An 18,938-nucleotide genomic window follows, 5' to 3' on the forward strand; every position below is an offset into this window, starting at 1 on the left:
TCTCTCCTATGTGAATACGTTTATGCCAGCACCTGTTGTCATTGTGGAACTCTGCCCCTTTACATCAGTTCCTGCTTTCAGCCAGAAAGTCACAGGAAGAGAGGAGGGTGGAAGAGCAAATGAATAATTCACCCCAGGGAAGGAGTGGGCAGGGTGGATGGGGAAGGGCCAAGCCCCCGGCTCACCTTGAGGGGCAGATAGGCAGCTATGGTGATCCCGGCACTCAGGTGTCCATGGCTGTGCTGTAGCTTACCAGGAACATGTTGGATCACTGGGCCTCAGCTCTCACCCTGAGGCCACTGCAGTGCAGTGCTTAGAGCTCAGTTGCAGCCTTTCTGCACCAAACAGAACCACCTGGTCATCGTGAACTTGTCCGCTTAGGGTCCCTCTTTTATCCTAGGCTTGATCGGCAGCCTGATGATTTTCACTTACAGATATTTAATGTAAACCTACTTCACATAAATGTACAACTTACATTTTTTTTTTTGACACATATTGAACACACCCTGTATCCCAGCACCCAGATCAGGACACAGATTCTCAGCACTCCAAACACCTGGAGACACATCTGATGGCTAGCCTCTCCCCCAAAGGAAACCTCTACCTTGACTTCTACCAGTACACGCCTAATTTTGCTTGATGCTGCAGCTAAACTCACCCGTATCTGCCTTCCTCAGCTCCATCTCGTTCCCGAGCTTCCTCATCTGTCACACATTGCATGTCCCTATGCACATTTCCATACTTTATGCCCTTGTGTGGATACAGGGCAGTAGACTGACCCATGCTACTGTGCACATTTCCGTTCCTTCCAGTCCAGGGCTCTGATCCACAGGGCTACTAGGAGCATCTGGGCACATTCCTTTCTGGGGGCACCCTTAGGAGTTTCTCTTGGGTGTGTCCTGAAATGTGAGACTCCTAGGACATGGGGGACACACGGTTATTGCCAAGTAACTTTCTCAAAGTGGTTCCATCAATGAAAACGGCTACCAACACTTGCCCTACATCTCTGCATTTGTTTTCCATCAATATTTGGATTACAGTTTGAAAGCGTTTTCATTTTGATTCTGAGAAAATAACACCTTTTAAGTGTACAGTTCACTGGTGTGACGTACATTCACACTGTGGTGTAACGGTCACCACCATTTATCTACACCATGATTCATTTTGTGGTGTAGATAAATAAACATCCACTCTCCAATTCCCACCCCTCCTCCCCTCACAACCACTTTTCTACTGCCTTTGTGCATGAAATTGACTCCTCTGGACACCTCATGTAAGAGCAATTACACAATCTGTACATTTGAGACTGGCTTAGCACAGTGTCCCCGAGGTACATCCAAGTGGTAGCGTGTGTCAGAATCTCCCTCCATGGTAAGGTTGAATAACATTCCGTTGTGTGTACAAGCCACATTTGTTTTGTCCGCTCATCTTTAATGAACACTTGGGTTGCTTCCGCCTGCCAGCGATTGTGAATAACGCTGCTAGGAACATGGGGGGACTAATACCACTTTGAGACTATGCTTTCAAATGAAATCCTGTTTAACTTTTTGAGGATCCACCACACTGTGGTTATGTGGTAAGGATTTCTGAGCTAATGAATGAAATGGGTGTGCCATCCTAAGGACTGTTAGTGCGTTTTCTTGAGCTTTTGCTTTGCGGTGCTCTGATGTTGAGCATATTTTCATGAGCGTGTTGGGCATTTGCATATCACCTCTGGAGAAATATCTCTTCAGGTCCTTTGGTTGTTGTTTAATTGGGTTATTGGTTTTATTGTTGTCGATGTGTAGACGCTCTCTACAAAGTCCAGACGTGAACCCCTCATCAGGTATATGAAGTGCAGGTATTTTCTCCCATTTCACAGGTTGCCTTTGATCTCTTGCACCCTTTGATACTCAGGGATTTTAGATTCTTTTTCTTCTTTTTCATTTTCAGACACAGTCTCACTTTGTCACCCTGGGTACAGTGCCATGGCATCCATAGCTCACAGCAACCTCTAACCCCTGGGCTCAAGTGATCCTCTCCCCTGAGTTTGCAAGTAGCTGGGACTACAGGCAAGAGCCACAGTGCCCAGCTACTTTTAGAGACAGGGTCTTTCTCTCACTTAGGCTGGTCTTGAACTCCTGTGCTCAAGCAATCCACCAGCCCAGCCTCTTAGAGTGGCAGAATTAGAGGGGTGAGCCTCTGCACCCAGTCCAGCTTCTAGCTTTTGATGCGGTCCCATTTACCTAGTGTCAATATGTAATCTGTGCTTTTGGTAGTATAGGCAAAATATCAATGCCAAATCCATTGCCCTCAAGCTTTCCTCCTATGGTTTCTTCTGGGAGTTTCATAGTTGTGGCCCTCAACATTTAAGACCTCAATTCACTACGAGTTAATTCTTGTGTATGGTGTCACGTCAGGATCCATCTTCAGTCTCCTGTATGTGGATGTCCAGTCATCCCAGTACCATTAGCTTAAGTGACTGTCCTTTCCTCATGGGGTGCACATGGCACCCTTGTAAAATCATTTAACCATCCAGGAGCAGGTTGATTTCTGGGCTCAGTGTTCTCTTCCATTGCTCTCTAAGTCTGCCCGTGCCAGTACCACCCTGTTTTGAACACAGGAGGTTGTAATCAGTTTTGAAAATAGGAAGTATAAGACCCCCAAGTTGGCATTTTTCAAGATTGTTTGATTTGGGGTCCCTTGAGATTCCATATACCTGAACCTTTCCTAAGTTTGCTTTGTTTTTACATTACTTTTATGGACTCTTCAGTGTTTTCTACGTATGAGATCATGTCATTTGCAAACTGAACACTTTACACCTTCTTTTTCCATTTGAGTACCTTTTATTTCTTTCTCTTATCTAATTGCTCTTTCAGTTGTTGGTGTCTCCAGATTACATGTGTCCTAAACATCCACTCATAATTGTCTTAAATCAAGCACAAGACACAAATAGTACTAGGCTTTATCACTGTCCATGTATTTGCCTTTACCAGACATCTTTATTTCTTCATCAAGCTTTGAGCTCCTGTCTAGTGTCCTTTCTTTTCTACCAGAAGGACTCTATCCTTTGTAGGGCAGGGCTGTTGGTGCTCATCTTTTGGATAGCTGACAAATGTCTTAATTTCTTCCTCATTTTTGGAACACAGTTTCTTGGATGTTGCGCTCTTGGTAGACAGACCTTTTTTTCCCCCATGACTTTGAATATTTCAACCCATTGATATCTGGACTCCCAAGGTTTTTGATGACAAATCTTATATCAATCATGTGGGAAAAAGATAATGTTTGTCATCTTCCTAGAAGCTCACTAGGGACTTTATTGTGTATCACACACCCCAGAATATTCCTGTATAGTATCATGCTGGCAGCTATTTGTAGCGTCCTTCCAACACTAATTCAAATTTAAAGAAATAGAAATTGAATTCCTCCCATATAGACATGATAAAGTCTCTAAACACCTAAAGTTATTGTAGGTTTTCAAACTATAAGGGAGAAGGCCATGGAAATGTTGTACAGGTTTTAATTTCTAATAAATGAAATCTCAATCTCTATAACCCATGTAAACAAGAAGCACTTGTTTCTCTTTCAAGAGGAAAATGCTTTGGCGCCCATATAAGGGATAAAAAACCCCACCCTATGTTATCCCCAGCCCTGATTGGTCCATTTCCCCCTGCCTCTGACCTCATAGAGAGCCATTGAGGCCGAAACCTATATAAGCCCCTGTCTGGGCCTGGGTCTTTGGTCGTTACAGCCCAGGAAGCTTCTTTCGGTGACCTGCGGACTTGACCTCAGATAGTGTTTCCTTGATCGTAGTTCTTGCAGTTATCCCAGTGAGTAGTTAACATAGTATAGATAGTATTCGTAGCGTAGTGTTGTTTGTTTTATTTGCGTAAGTTCACATATTATTTTTATCCTAGTTAGCTTTCATTACTAGTGTTAGCCTATTTAGTGCCCCGGTTAGTATAGTTTGTTAGTGTTTGTAGCATAGTGAGTATAGTTGTTTTTCATTAGTTATTTACTGTAGCTTATATAGCGTAGTGCTAGCGTAGTCAGGCTCCCCATGGAGCCTGGGGCGTCCTCCGTGTCTCTGGACAAGGAGGTCCTCCAGGACCACGAGTTCTTAAAGACTCTTGGCCAGGGCAGCTTCGCTGAGGTGAAGCTGGCCTGGCACCGTGGAACTGGCACTGAGGTGGCGGTGAAGATCCTCAACAAACGCTTTATTGCTGGCCTCATGTCTGTGTCTTCCGAGATTGAGATCATGAAGAGACTGGACCATCCTAACATCCTCAAGCTGCTGGAGGTCATAGAGGGTAAGGAGAATGTGTACTTAATAATGGAACACGCAGGTGGTGGTGACCTGTGTGACAGAGTAATGACATCTGGTCAGATGGAGGAGGGGGAGGCCTGAGCCATGTTCTTGCAGCTACTGAAAGCCATGGAGTACCTTCACCAAGCGGGCATCGTGCACAGGGACCTGAAGCTTGAGAACATTTTACTAGATTCCCAAAACAATGTCAAACTGGCTGACTTCGGCAGTGCTGCAACCTTCAGCGAAGGTAAGACCTTCACAGACTTATGTGGGACCCCCATGTATTTGGCCCCGGAAGTTTTCCTTCAGAACTACAAGGGACCGGAGGCAGATATCTGGAGCCTTGGGGTCATCCTCTACTCAATGGCATCTGGGCTCTTCCCATTTAAAGGACGGGACCTCGATGAACTGCAAACGGCGATCTTAAGAGGCACCTATAGAACACCTGCTTTCATTACCCCCAAATTAAAATCCTTTATCCAAAGTATCCTAACCCTTGACCCCAGAAAGAGACCCACCCTCCACCAGATGATGGAAGACCCCTGGATCCAGTCTCGGAAAGACAGCATGAGGTCACGCAGGGCAGCGACAGATATGCCACCAGAGGCAGCCACCCCACTGGAGGCCTTCACCCCACTGGAGGCCTTCACCCCACTGGAGACCTTCACCCTACTGGTGGCCGTCACCCCACCGGAGGCTGCCACCGCATCGGAGACTGCCACCCCACTGGAGTCCACCACCCCACCGGAGGCGGCCACCACACCAGAGATCGCCACCCCCCCCGGAGGCTGCCACACCACTTGAGGCCATCACCCCACAGGAGGCCGCCACCCCACCAGAGGCCGCCACCCCACAGGAGGCTTCAACCCCACTGGAGGCCAGCACCCCACAGGAGGCTGCCACTCCACCTGAGGCCGCCACCCCACAGGAGGCCACCACTCCACCTGAGGCCTCCATCCCATCAGTGGCCACCACCTCACCAGAGGCCACCACCCCACCAGAGGCCTCCATCTCATCGGTGGACACCACCCCACCGGAGGCCTCTATCCCATCAGTGGCCACCACCTCACCAGAGACCTCCACACCACCAGAGGCTGCCACCCCACCGGAGGCCTCCATCACATGGGTGGCCACCACCCGACCAAAGATCGCCAACTCACCGGCAGTCTCCACCACACTGGAGACCTCAAGCCCATCGGTGACCACCATCCCACAGGAGGACCCCACCCCACCGGAGGCCTCCACCCCACCAGAGGCCGCCACCCAACCAGAGGCCTCTACCTCATCAGTGGCCACCTCCCCAGAGGCCGCCACCCCACCAGAAGCCTCCATCTCATCCGTGGCCACCACCCCACGGGAGGCCGCCATCCCACCGGCAGCCTCTACCCCACTGCAGGCCTCCATCCCATTGGTGGACACCACCCCACAGGAGGCCGCCACCCCACTGGAGTCCGCCACCCTACCACAGGGTGAAACGCTACCCAAAGCCACCAACCCACCTGAGGCCACCACCCCACTGGAGGCTGCCACCCCACCGGAGGGGGACACACCACCAGAGACCTCCTCCCCACTTATACCCAGTCCCACTTGTACCCCCCAGCCTGGCCCCGTGTCCTCTCCCTGCAGCACCAGCCGCCTTAGTGGAGGCTCGGCTGGAGACACAGGAGCTGAGGCAATTCCCAGACAGGAACACTCTCTTCCAGCTGGGCAGGTAGTGGAGGACGAACCCACTGAAGTGGGCCAGGGCCGGCGGGGGTGCGCTAGGAGGATCGTGAACTTCTTTCGCAGAATGTTCTGCCTCCCGCCGGCCCAAAAGAACCGCGGCAGGAACAAGGTGGTGCCTGCGACCAGCCATGGGACTTGACCCAGACCAGGAGGCGAGTGTGTGGCGGCCAAGCCCCTCTTCCTCCTTTTATTTCTTATTGGATTTTCAATAAAGAGATTGAAATGATATCTTTTACTGTGTGTACATGTATGGGGAACGAGGTGAAGTTCAGGTGTGTGTGGAAATCTCACACCCTCATCCCCTTAGGCAGATGCAGCATGCTGTCACTGATGTATTGCCGCTGAAAAGCTGACCTCATAGAACATTTGTGACACGGGGGTGGGAGGTACAGGGAGGGATTGGGGTGGGGGGGATGTTTGCCGTAGAGAACAAAGTGTGGGACAGGATGAAGAAACCGTGACATTCGTTGCACAGTAGGGTCACCAGGTTAAGGAGAATGTAGGGCACATTTCAAAAGACCTGAGGGTCCACTTCAAATGTCTCCTTGGAAAGCAAGAAGATCCTGAGCTCCCGGGATCCTGTACATGGTGTGGGAGGAAGGCCAGGCCAGGACTCCCAGCCGGGTGGGGGGCCAGAAAAGAAGCTTGCGTCCTGCAGAGGCCTCCTGGTCACAGTGGAGCCAGCTAAAGCACGGCCTGGACTCCCCCACTAGTTGGATCAACCGTTGAGCCGGGATTGTGACTCCTGGGCACTTGTCTCCTCACTGCCTTTCTCTGCCTTCTCTTCCATGGTTGTGAGTGGTGGGGCAAGAGGGTTCTTAGTTATAAATACATCTCACTCCAGAAAGCTGAGGCCTGGGTATTTTGCTGTTTTGGGTCCTCCCTACACAGCTGGGGTGGTGCACACCTGGGGCAGGGAGACTGCAGCACAGTAGTATTTGGAGTTAATGAGAAACCCTCAATGGAAAGGGGCCATGAGGGAACTACCAAGGTCACCCAATGCCAACACAGGAATCTCTTGGGCCATGTGCAGGGCAGAGAGGCACACACCTTGCATGACCTATCCACACTGAAGGGAGTCAGTGACCTGGCTGGAGTGGGGGGGTGCCCTAGGGGACCACCTGTCCCGCAGTGTTTTCTGACTGAATAGTGTATCACTGACACTTTCCTCTGTGATCTTCTCTCCTTTTCATAACAGTAGCACAGGTGGGTCCCTCTAAGAGGCCTGAGCTGGGTGTGCGCCTTTGGTTCCCCCCCAAAACCACTCCTCTGTGCTCAGTCCTTTCTTTGCAAAAACACATTTCCACATGGATAGCCTTTCTTTTTTTTCTGTTACCTCTTTTCATTTTTTTTTCAAATCCATAGATTGAATCTACTTTGAAAAACTGTCTAACTTATTGTTTCTTTTATTAAGTCTTTTGTACATAAGATCATAAATACATTTATGCCATTTTCAATGTGTTCATTCTTTGTACAATTTGGAGTGCTTACATCATACTAATCAGCATAGCTTTCACCTCATTTACCCAATTATAGCCTTAGGATATTTGTGTTCTACTCATGATAGTTCCAGCTTGTACTTGCGATGTGCTCCATAGGTGTGGACCCCTACTATCTCCTACCATCCCTCCCACCCCGTCCCCTGACCTCTCCCTCCCCTTCCCTCCTTTATCCTAGGCTAAAGTTGTGTTTTATTTTTCATATGCAAGTGTGAGTGATTATAAATTGGTTTCACAGTAGTATTGAGTGCATTGGATATTTTTTTTCCATTCCTGAGATACTTTACTAAGAAAATATTTTCCAGCTCCATCCATGTAAACATAACAGAGGTAAAGTCTCCATTTTTTTTACTGCTGCATAGTATTCCATGGTATACATATACCACAATTTGTTCACCCATTCATGGGTCGATGGACACTTGAACTTCTTCCATGACTCAATTCCATGAATTGAGGTGCAATGAACAATCTGGTGCAAATATCTTTATTGCCAAATGATTTTTGGTCCTTTGGATATTTACCTAGAAGAGGAATTTGCAGGTTCAAAAATGGCAGGTCTACATTTAGATCCCTGAGTGTTCTCCAAACTTCCTTCTAAAATTAACGTGCTAGCTTGCATTCCCACCAGCAGTGCAGAAGTGTTCCCTTTTCTTCACATCCATGCCAACATCTGTTGTTTTGGGATTTTGTGATGTGGGCTGCTCTTCCTGGAGTTAGATGGTATCTCAGAGTAGTTTTGGTTTGCATTTCTCTGATGATTAAAGATGAGGAGTATTTTTTCATGTGGCTGTAGGCCTAGTGCCTGTCTTCTTCAGAGAGGCTTCTGTTCATGTCTCTTGCCCACAATAAAATGGGATCACTTGTTTTTTGCTTAGTAATAAGTTTGAGTTCTCTGTGGATTCTGGTTATTAGACCTTTGTCAGTACTATAACTTGCAAAAATTTTCTCCCATTCTGAGGGCTATTTGCTTTACTTATAGATGGCATTACACAAATATTGCCTCCCTAAGGGCACGTTTCATGCCTTTTCCACAACACATCCTCCTCTCCGGTTCACCCCATATGCAGAACCATGTGCTTCCAGAGTTCCAGACTTTTCATAGTTAGTAATTTTAAACTGCAGTGAAAACCCTAAGAAAGGACATTCTGAGTTGTCCTTTACAGAAATAGGTACATGAATTAGCATGGACTTATAATAAAATAGCTTAAAACATTAGCATAGGCCCAGGAGATATTAGCCTCCATTAAAATACAGTTGCCAATAGAAATCAAGAATACTATTGGAAGCCTATGTATGATCCTTTGGTTTCTTTACAAATGAAGATAATGCTAATCACTTCTATCTTCCCTTAACTGAGTTGTTTGAACCTAATATGCTGACTTAGCACAAATAAGGCTGATGGGCTGAGGGCAAGATTTTGATATTACAAAGGATCTACCTATCAAATAAACTGCTGGGGAAATGTATAAACTTGAAATTATTTGGGGTGATCTGTGGAGTCAAGCTCTATGTATATTCCTGTAACCTGTGATTCATAAATCCATGTGTTCAACAAATACTTATTGAGCACCTGTTATTTGCTTGGACTCAGGTATGTGGAATCCTAGGAACATAGTGGTGAATGAAACAGACATGGTCTTTATAAGGCTTTCTGTTTACTTTTAAAGATGGGCATTCAACGAATAATTACACAAACATTTTGTTACAAGTTTGTTAAGTGATATAAAAGATGAAAAGAGAATGTTTTGACAATTTAGTGTCTTCATGCAAGAGAAGATAGTTCACAGTGGCTAGAGAGAAAGTTAGGAGAAGGGTCACCCCTGTATTTTCCTAGGATAGCATACATACCCAATGCCTCTTACTAGCAGTGTCTAGAGAAATGTGCAGACATCGTATCTCTTTTATTTATATTTATCCAGTTTATTATTCTGTGACCTAAGAAATCAGGCATTCACACTAGGAAGACCTACAAAATTCAACACATGAGCATCTTTGTCAATACATACAACTCAGATGACCTGGCTGCTCTCACCCAACCAACGATACCAGAAATAGTCCTACTTATCACAGATCACACCAAGACAGATCCAGAGTTTTACCCCAACTTCCAGGCAGGAGACATAAAAATGCACTATTTTCCCCCAACCCTTCCTAGTCATTCCAGTTGCTCAGGAGGCAGGCTAGTGGGGAGTCCCCTGGGATGCTCCCCTATGCCATCTTGAACTGACCTTTTGTCAGACATTGTGGTAGGGAAGCCCCAAAACCTAGCTGAGGACTACTATGTTTCCACCTTCCCTCCCCACTCTCAGTTAGCAAAGCAATAATGGCCAAACCCGGCCCAGTCAGAATTAGTGTGGCTGGAAAACAAACACAGAGGCTTGTCCAGGAAAGACCTGATACAGTTATACAAATGTTGCAATATCCAGAAGACAGCTTTCTCAGTTAGGGGGTAGGGCAGCTGGGAAGCAGCAGAGAAAGAGTGAGCCAAAGTCAACCAGAGAAGCTGTGGAATCCACAGAGGCTTGTAATTTACCTTCCACTTGGGGTTATCTGTGGACTCAAGCTCTATGTATATTCCTGTAACCTGTGGTTGATAAACCTGCACAGGTAGGGAAGGGAGGAGAGAGACAGAGCTCCTGCCAGTTTAGGGATCAAACACACTGAAATCGGGAATCAGGACGCCATAAACACAAGACCGCCAAGCCACCTTCAACAAACAGAAAAGGTGGCCTGGTTTGAGAGCCCCCTTTACTGGAGGAACCCTCTGAGCCTTCCCTGGCTTCCGTCTGCCCAGGTCCCAGGGTTCATGCCCTCTATGCCTGCAGGTCATTGTTGTTCCCTGTTACAGCTGTCTCGAGGGCTACTCATAATAGTCTGGTGTTGCTTTTGCATTTAAGGCCCAATTTGACTAAGACTCTTTGCAACAATGGCATTGGAACCTCTGGGATAAGCCGAAATTGGTGGCTTACTAACATTCCTTCCCAACTACATAATAACGTGTGTGGGGTGCTCCTGGTGGGGCACCTATCAATGCCACAGCTACAAAAGAGGACGTCAGGGGTCACCAAAAATTTTTATAATAAAATAGGTGGCTCCCAAATCAATTAGAAAAAGTTTGCTTAACAGCCACATCCAGGATTACCCAGGGTTCTTCATGTGTGATGTGGAGGGGATGAGTGGGAGCCAGTGTGGAACCCTGCCACTTTAGGCCTGGTCATTTATGACCATGGCCACCAGGATCTGGATGCCCCCAGACCCCCTGTTGGCCTCCCCATGATCGAGGGACACTTCATGCCCAATAACCAGGATGTCCCCTTTGGGGACAGGGCCACCAGTGCTTCATGGATTGTCCCTCCTCACCTTTGGTCCCTCTGAGGCTGGCGTGACACTCTCTCTAAAAGGGTCCAGGTTTCCCTCGAGGGTGGCAGCTTTTTCCACCATCCCCAGGGCACCTTGAAGAGAGTGTATAGGGAGGACATTGCTACAAAAGCCACCCCCAATAATCTGGCTTTTTGGCGCTCCCCTGTGTTACATATCCTGGTTGTTGGGGACAGGAGAGGCCACTGACAGTAGCTGGGACATATCTGAGGGCCCAAGGCCAACTTCTGGAGTTTCCTATGGGTTATGACAGTCAGAGGTGTCAATTGTGTATCAATAACTTCTTCTGCCTCCACTGATCTGGGTCCATGTTGTCCACCTTCTGACAGCTTCATTGATTCTTTCTCTACATATTGCTGGGCTTTCCTCCTTTCCCTGAACCCCTCCTTTAATGTGGAATCTGTGAATTCAGGTTTTACCTGAATAGCTTCCATATCCTTATAAAACACAGTAACATGGTCCGCCACCGCCTCAGCTGCTGCCGTTGCCACCGGGGGCACTTGGGTCACCTGTGGCCCACGTGGCTCTGGAGACAGTGGCAGCAGTGGGAGCCTGCCCTACCTGTCCCCTCGGCCTCCCAGCCTCCCAGGGGGTCCTCACTGCTGCGGTCCAGCAGCCGCCTCCCCTTGGCTGCCTAGGGGCCGGGAGTGGAGCCTCTGTGGTCTCAAACCGTGAATTATGTGGGACAGCTGGTGGGGCAGGTGATTGTCACCCTGAAGGAACTCTACAAGTGCATTAACCAGGCCACCCTCTCTTGGTGTATCAAAGTCATCGTGGGACAGCAGCAGGACGGCACCTATCACTGTCCACCTTTCTGCCTTCGGTTCGGGAAGCTGGGAGTCCTGAGATCCAAAGAGAAAGTGATTGACTCAGGAGGCTGAGGCAAGAGAATCACCTAAGCCCAGGAGTTGGAGGTTGCTGTGAGCTGTGTGACGCCACAGCACTCTACCGAGGGCGATAAAGTGAGACTCTGCCCCTACAAAAATAAAAAAAAGAAAGTGATTGATATAGAAATCTGTGGCAATGCAGCAGATCTTCACATGAAGTTGGGTGACAATGGAAAAGCTTTCTTTGTGGAGGAGACTGAAGAGGAATGTGAAAAGCTTCCTGCTTACCTCGCCACCTCACGAATTCCAACTGAAGATCAATTCTTTAAAGATATTGACACCCCTTTGATGAAATCAGGTGGAGATGAAAAACAATCCCCAAGTCCAGACAGCTAACACATCTTAGCAACAGAGACAGTTTTCACCCCAAGTTCTGTGAAAAAGAAAAAATGAAGGAGAAAGAAATGAAAACAGGACAGGAAGAAGGAAGAGCAGGCTGCTTCTCCCACTGCGGAAGACACATGTGATGTGGGCGTAAGCTCTGAAGACGACAAAGGCTCCCAGTCAGCAACAGGATCTTCAAATGCTTCCTGCAAGGAAGAAGAATACAAGGAGCCAGAGCTGGAGGTGAAACCCACTGAGAGCCTGCTCAGATCAGAGTCTCACTGGAGAGGACGTGGGGAGGACTTCCAGAATCCACCAAGGTCAGCAAAAGAGAAACAGCTGACTATCATCCCAGGTTGGCTATAATCACACCATCAGAAAATACCCATTTTCAGGTAATTCTCAGTGAGGACAACCTCGTAAGTGAAGTTGAGAAGGATGCTTCCATTGAAGACACTGTCCTATAGTGAAACCCAAGCCCAGAGCCCTGTGTAAGCAGTTGAGTGACACAGCTCCCACCGCAGAGCTCCTCCAGCCTCTGGAAAGTCCCCAGATTCCATCTCTGTTAGATGTGGACCACCTTCCCAGCCCATTCTCAGCAGAGGCTGCCTTGGAATCCAAACCAGCAGCTAAAGTAGACTCACTGTCAAAGAAGCAAGGTATCCACAAGAGAAGCCAGCACCAGGGACTTGATGATATTTACCCTGATGACCTAAGGGCTCTAGAACCTGAAGTTACAGCTCTCTATTTCCCTAAAAGTGAATCAGTTCAGTGGCAGTGGCCCAGGCAGTGGCCCAAGTCTGACACGCTCTCCGGCTCCCAGTCATCACAGTCCGTGAGAGGTGCAGCTGTTGATAGTGGCACTGGGTGCCTCTCGGATTCTGCCACAGACTTGCCAGATGTCACCCTCTCCCTGTGCGGGGGCCTCAGTGAGAATGGAGAAATCTCTAAAGAAAACTTCATGGAACATATCATTACTTATCATGAATTTGCAGAAAACCCTGGACTCATAGACAATCCTAACCTTGTCATACGGATATATAATCATTACTGTAACTGGGCATTGGCTGCTCCCATGACCCTCAGCTCACAGGTGTTTCACAAGAGTCTGCCTAAGGCCACAGTCGAGTCCTGGGTTAAAGACAAGATGCCAAAGAAAACTGTTCGCTGGTGATTTTGGCGTAAAAGAGAAAGCCTGACCAAACAGCTGCCAGAAGCCAAGAAGGGAAAATCTGAGGTGCCACCAATCCGTGACCTGCTGTCAAGTGCGAAGGAGCCAGCAAGTGCCAGGCCAGCAAAGGATGACTCTTCGCGTGATGAGGCATCGCCAGAGCTTGAAGAATCAATCAAAGTGGACTCCATCCCTATGGAGCCCCTGAGCCATGGCAGCACAACTTTGTATAAGAAGTCTCTCCAGCTCTCCTCAGACCAGTTAGCAAAACTGAAGCTCCATGATGGCCCAGATGATATTGTGTTTAGTATCACCACCCAGCTTCGAGGGACCTGCCGCTGTGCAGGGAAAAAAGTATCCAAGGTACTCAATACTACTATGAAGTCAATATATAGCCACCTGCACTCTCATATGCATGGCAAAACATAACTATAGTTTAGAAAGTAGAAGGGAAGAGAAGTGAGAGCAGAGGGGATTGGGGATATGGAAGGAGGGAGGGTATTTGGGGGGACCTCACCTAATGTGCCTGATGCAATGGTACATTTCAAAACTATTATGAAATGAGTATAATTGTGATGGATGTGTTAGTTCAATGCAAACATTTTACATTGAATATTGAAGCAGTACCCTGAACCCCATAAATGCATCAATGTACAAAGTTATGATTTCATAAAAAATAATTAATAAGAAAAGAAAAAGAGAAACAGAACATAACTGTAGTCCAGAAAGTAGAAGGGAAGAGAAACAGAACATAACTGTAGTCCAGAAAGTAGAAGGGAAGAGTAGAAGGGAAGAGGAGGGATGTGAGCGGAGGGAGGGTATTTGGGGGGACCTCACCTAATGTGCATGATGCAATGATACATTTCAAAACTATTAAGAAATGAATATAATTGAGATGGATGTGTTAGTTCAATGGATGCATTTCACATTGTATATCGAAGCAGTATCCTGAACCCCATAAATGCATCAATGTACAAAGTTATCATTTCATAAAAAATAAATAAAATAGCACAGAAAAGATAAAATGAGTGTGAACTGATGAAAAATATTAGCAGAAATACAAACTAGAGTCAAGATCCAACTAGAAGAGCTGATAGGGCAAGAACTGAATTATGCTGCCACAAGGTTCTTATGTTGTTCACCACTTTAAAGGGTTTACCTTCAAATGATATTATTTCTAGAGAAACTATTAAAAATTACAGAAAGAGGTATAAATAAATTGTTAACAGAGCAAATAAAAAGACATTTTAAATACAGCGATTAACCCAAAAGAAGCAGGAAAAGGCGCATTGAGTAATAGGAAACAGATGAGACAAATAGACTCAAATACCAAGATGGTAGACTATAATCCAGTTATATGAATAGTTATGTTACCCGTAAATGGACTAAACACTCCACATAAAAGACAAAATCTTTCAAACTGGATTTTTAAAAACCATAAGATTCACTCTGATGTTTTGAAGAAACATATTTTATTTTGAAGAAACATATTTTTTGAAGAAACATACAGTTATGGATAAGTTGAAAGTAAAGATGTAGCATATACTTCACATTACAAAAGTTATACTTCAAATAGAAAATATGGGAAACACATACAGAAAAATCCTCAAAAATATTTTATTTAAAATTTATGAAAAATAGCATCAATATAAGTGACTAAGAAAAAGATAAGGACATTCTGAGTTCTATCCATTTTGAGATATAGAACTGAGAAAAGAAATGCCACATTCTCTCTCCCAAAATTCCCCTAGGCTCTTTATCCATAAAACTGAATAGTGGCAGAGGCAGAGCAAGATGGCAGCGGAGTAACAGCTTCCTTGCATCTGGGCACCGTGAGTCTGGGGAGATAGAACTCCAGGCATCTCTGGATGGTGGGATCTGCCTATCATCACCCCTGAGAGGATACAGGGAGTCAGCAAGAGACTTCTGGACCCCAAGAGGAGGACTAAAACAGTGGAAAACCGGCATTGGAAAAGTGGTTGCGTGTGTTCAATACATCTAAACCCGCCCGCAACTGTAAGTTCAGTAGCAGCGAGACTGCAAACCAGAAAGGCCTTACCTGTGAACTGTTTTGGTGTCTTTGGACTTGGCACTCAGCTGAACTGCCTTGGGGAGAGCCTGAGTGGGAGTGCGGAGAACTTTGGCCTTTGTCTAGGGCCCCAGTCTGAGCCGCTGAGCCAGACGGAGCTAATAGTGTTTGGCTCTGGGTCACAGGCAGCCATTGCGAGCGATCTGCCCCGGCAAGCTCCGCCCTCAGGGTCGCAGAGCTAGAATTGGGTGGGAGCTGGTAACCCAGCGACCAAGTAGCCTAAGGGTGGGGTCTGAGCTGCCTTGCAGCCCTAACCCTCGAGGGCAGAGGGAGACCAGTTTTGGCACACAGGGTAAGTGGATAGCCACTTCAGAAGTGATTCCAGCGACAAGCACTTCCCTGGGAAAGCTTCTGCTCAGCAAGTGAACAAGTTGAAAGTGTCTTTTAAGTGGGCTGAAGAGAGTTTTAGGGTGTCTACCTGCTGGGGTTTGAGAAACTAGCAGCCTCCAGTCTTATCAGAACTGTGATTAACATCTCATACCCCAGAAGACCACGTGTTGCCCAGACAATATTCAATAACATATACAAACTTCTTTGTTTTTGGTTGTGTTTTTTTTTTTCATTTGGTTGTTTTTTTGTTTATTTTGATGTTGTGGATTGTTGTTTTGTTTTTTAAGTTCAACCTTTTCCATACAGATCCTTTCTCTTTCTTAATTTTTCTAGTTTAATTATACTTTCCCATTGCTGCCTATTTCAATAATTAGAACTTCATTTTTGTTAGTGTTTCTACCGCTACTATTTGAATTTCCACCCAATTTTATCCCGTAAAGTTTTCTGTTTACTTGTTTTGGTTTGATTTATAGCATTTTTGTCTTTCCTCTCTACTTGGCGGAGGTGGGGTACGGTGTCTGATCAGGTCAGCAAAGAGCTGCTGACCTCAAGGGAACCACCCAACTGGGCACCCCCAGAAGGTGTTTTTTTTTAAGGTTGTATCAAAGTACCCTACTGTACACCTATATTGCTCTGTCTCCCTCTTTCTGTGCCTCTCTTCTATTTGTCAATATTCCTTTTACCCACCCCCTCTCCTTTCCCTATTTTCCTTTGTTTTTCTTATCACTCGGTCCTCCTTTCTTTCATCCCTTTTTTGCTCTTCAACCTTCTCACCCTTCTGGTCCTGTAACCTATAGTCCACAGGCACAAGAACTTGAAGAGCAAGAGGAAGTGAAAGGAAAATTAGGGCAAGGAAACAGATAACAGAAATCACTCATGAGGAAGAATCAGCAGAAAACTCCAGGCAACATGAAGAACCAGTCCAGAACAACCCCGCCAAGGGACCATGAGGTACCTACTGCAGAGGATTCCACCTATAAAGAAATGTTAGGAATGACAGAAAGGGAATTTAGAATACACATCTTGAGAACAACAAAAGAAATGATGGAAACAATGAAGGAAACTGCTAATAAAGTGGAAAATAACCAAAAGGAAATCCAAAAAAAGAATCAAATAAGAGATGAACGATATGAAGAATATAAAAAGGATATAGTAGAGCTGAAGGAACTCAAACAGTCAATTAGGGAACTTAAAGATGCAATGGAAAGTATCAGCAACAGGTTAGACCATGCAGAAGAAAGAATTTCAGAGGTAGAAGACAAAGTTTTTGAGATAACTCAGATAGTAAAAGAGGCAGAAAAGAAGAGAGAGAAAGCAGAACGTTCACTGTCAGAATTATGGGACTTTATGAAGCGTTCCAACATACGAGTTATAGGAATGCCAGAGGGGAAGAAGAATGCCCCAGAGGAATGGAAGCCATACTAGAGAATATTATAAAAGAAAATTTCCCAAATATCACCAAAGATTCAGACACACTGCTTTCAGAGCGATATCAGACCCCAGGTCGCCTCAACTCTAACCGAGCTTCTCCAAGACACATTGTGATGAACCTGTCCAAAGTCAAGACAAAAGAAAAGATTCTGCGAGCTGCCAGGAGTAAGCGCCAGTTGACTTACAGGGGCAAATCCATCAGAGTGACTGCAGACTTCTCTAATGAAACTTTCCAAGCAAGAAGACAATGGTCATCTACCTTTAATCTACCTAAACAGAACAATTTCCAGCCCAGAATTCTGTACCCTGCTAAGCTAAGCTTCAAAATTGACGGAGAAATCAAAACATTTACAGATACAGAAACATTGAGAAAATTCGCCATGACAAGACCAGCTCTACAGGAAATACTTCAACCTGTTCTGCACAATGACCACCACAATGGATCAGCAGCAAAGTAAGAAATCAGAAATTAAAGCACAGAACCTAACCTCCACACTGATGCAAAAGATAAAACTAAGCAATGGACTCTCACAAAATAAGACGAATAGAATACTACCACACTTATCAATTATCTCAATAAATGTTAATGGCTTGAATTCCCCACTGAAGAGAAATAGACTGGTTGACTGGATTAAAAAACACAAGCCATCTATTTGTTGTCCGCAAGAAACACACCTGGCTTCAAAAGACAAATTAAAGCTCCGAGTCAAGGGTTGGAAGACAATTTTCAGGCAAATGGAATTCAGAAGAAAAGAGGAGTTGCAATCTTCTTTTCAGATACATGTGGATTTAAAGCAACTAAAGTCAAAAAAGACAAAGATGGTCACTTTATATTGGTCAAGGGAAAAATACAACAAGCAGACATTTCAATTCTAAATATTTATGCACCCAATTTAAATGCTCCCAGATTCTTGAAATACACATTACTCAGTCTGAGCAATATGATATCTGATAATACCATAATAACAGGGGACCTTAACACTCCTCTTACAGAGCTGGACAGATCCTCTAAACAGAAATTAAACAAGGATATAAGAGATTTAAATGACACCCTAGAACAACTGTGCTTGATAGATGCATATAGAACACTCCATCCCAAAGATAAAGAATATACATTCTTCTCATCACCCCATGAAACATTCTCTAAAATTGATCATACCCTGGGACACAAAACAAATATCAACAGAATCAAAAGAATTGAAATTTTACCTTGTATCTTCTCAGACCATAAGGCACTAAAGGTGGAACTCAACTCTAACAAAAATGCTCGACCCCACCCAAAGGCATGGAAATTAAACAATCTTCTGTTGAATAACAGATGGGTGAAGGAAGAAATAAAACAGGAAATCATTAACTTCCTTGAGCATAACAACAATGAAGACACAAGCTACCAAAACCTGTGGGATACTGCAAAAGCAGTTTTGAGAGGAAAATTCATCGCTTTAGATGCCTACATTCGAAAAACAGAAAGAGAGCACATCAACAATCTCACAAGAGATCTTATGGAATTGGAAAAAGAAGAACAATCTAAGCCTAAACTCAGTAGAAGAAAAGAAATTTCCAAAATCAAATCAGAGATCAATGAAATTGAAAACGAAAGAATCATTCAGAAAATTAATGAAACAAGGAGTTGGTTTTTTGAAAAAATAAATAAAATAGACAAACAATTGGCCAGACTAACCAGGAATAGAAAAGTGAAATCTCTAGTAACCTCAATCAGAAATGATAAAGGGGAAATAACAACTGATCCCACAGAGATACAAGAGATCATCTCTGAATACTACCAGAAACTCTATGCCCAGAAATCTGACAATGT

General features: G+C 45.3%; 1 protein-coding gene across 1 annotated transcript; it reads left to right on the plus strand.

Moving 5' to 3' along the window:
- The first annotated feature begins 4,390 nt into the window (after positions 1-4,390).
- LOC128591316 (phosphatidate phosphatase LPIN2-like) lies at positions 4,391-13,701 on the plus strand. Its single transcript, XM_053598815.1, is given in 6 exon segments — positions 4,391-5,075; positions 5,272-6,122; positions 11,529-11,750; positions 11,886-12,381; positions 12,384-12,560; positions 12,563-13,701. Coding segments are annotated over 6 exon segments (3,570 nt in total).
- The last annotated feature ends 5,237 nt before the right edge of the window (positions 13,702-18,938 follow it).

This window comes from Nycticebus coucang, chromosome 8 (assembly GCF_027406575.1).
Source record: "Nycticebus coucang isolate mNycCou1 chromosome 8, mNycCou1.pri, whole genome shotgun sequence".
Classification (NCBI taxonomy): Eukaryota; Metazoa; Chordata; class Mammalia; order Primates; family Lorisidae; genus Nycticebus; species Nycticebus coucang.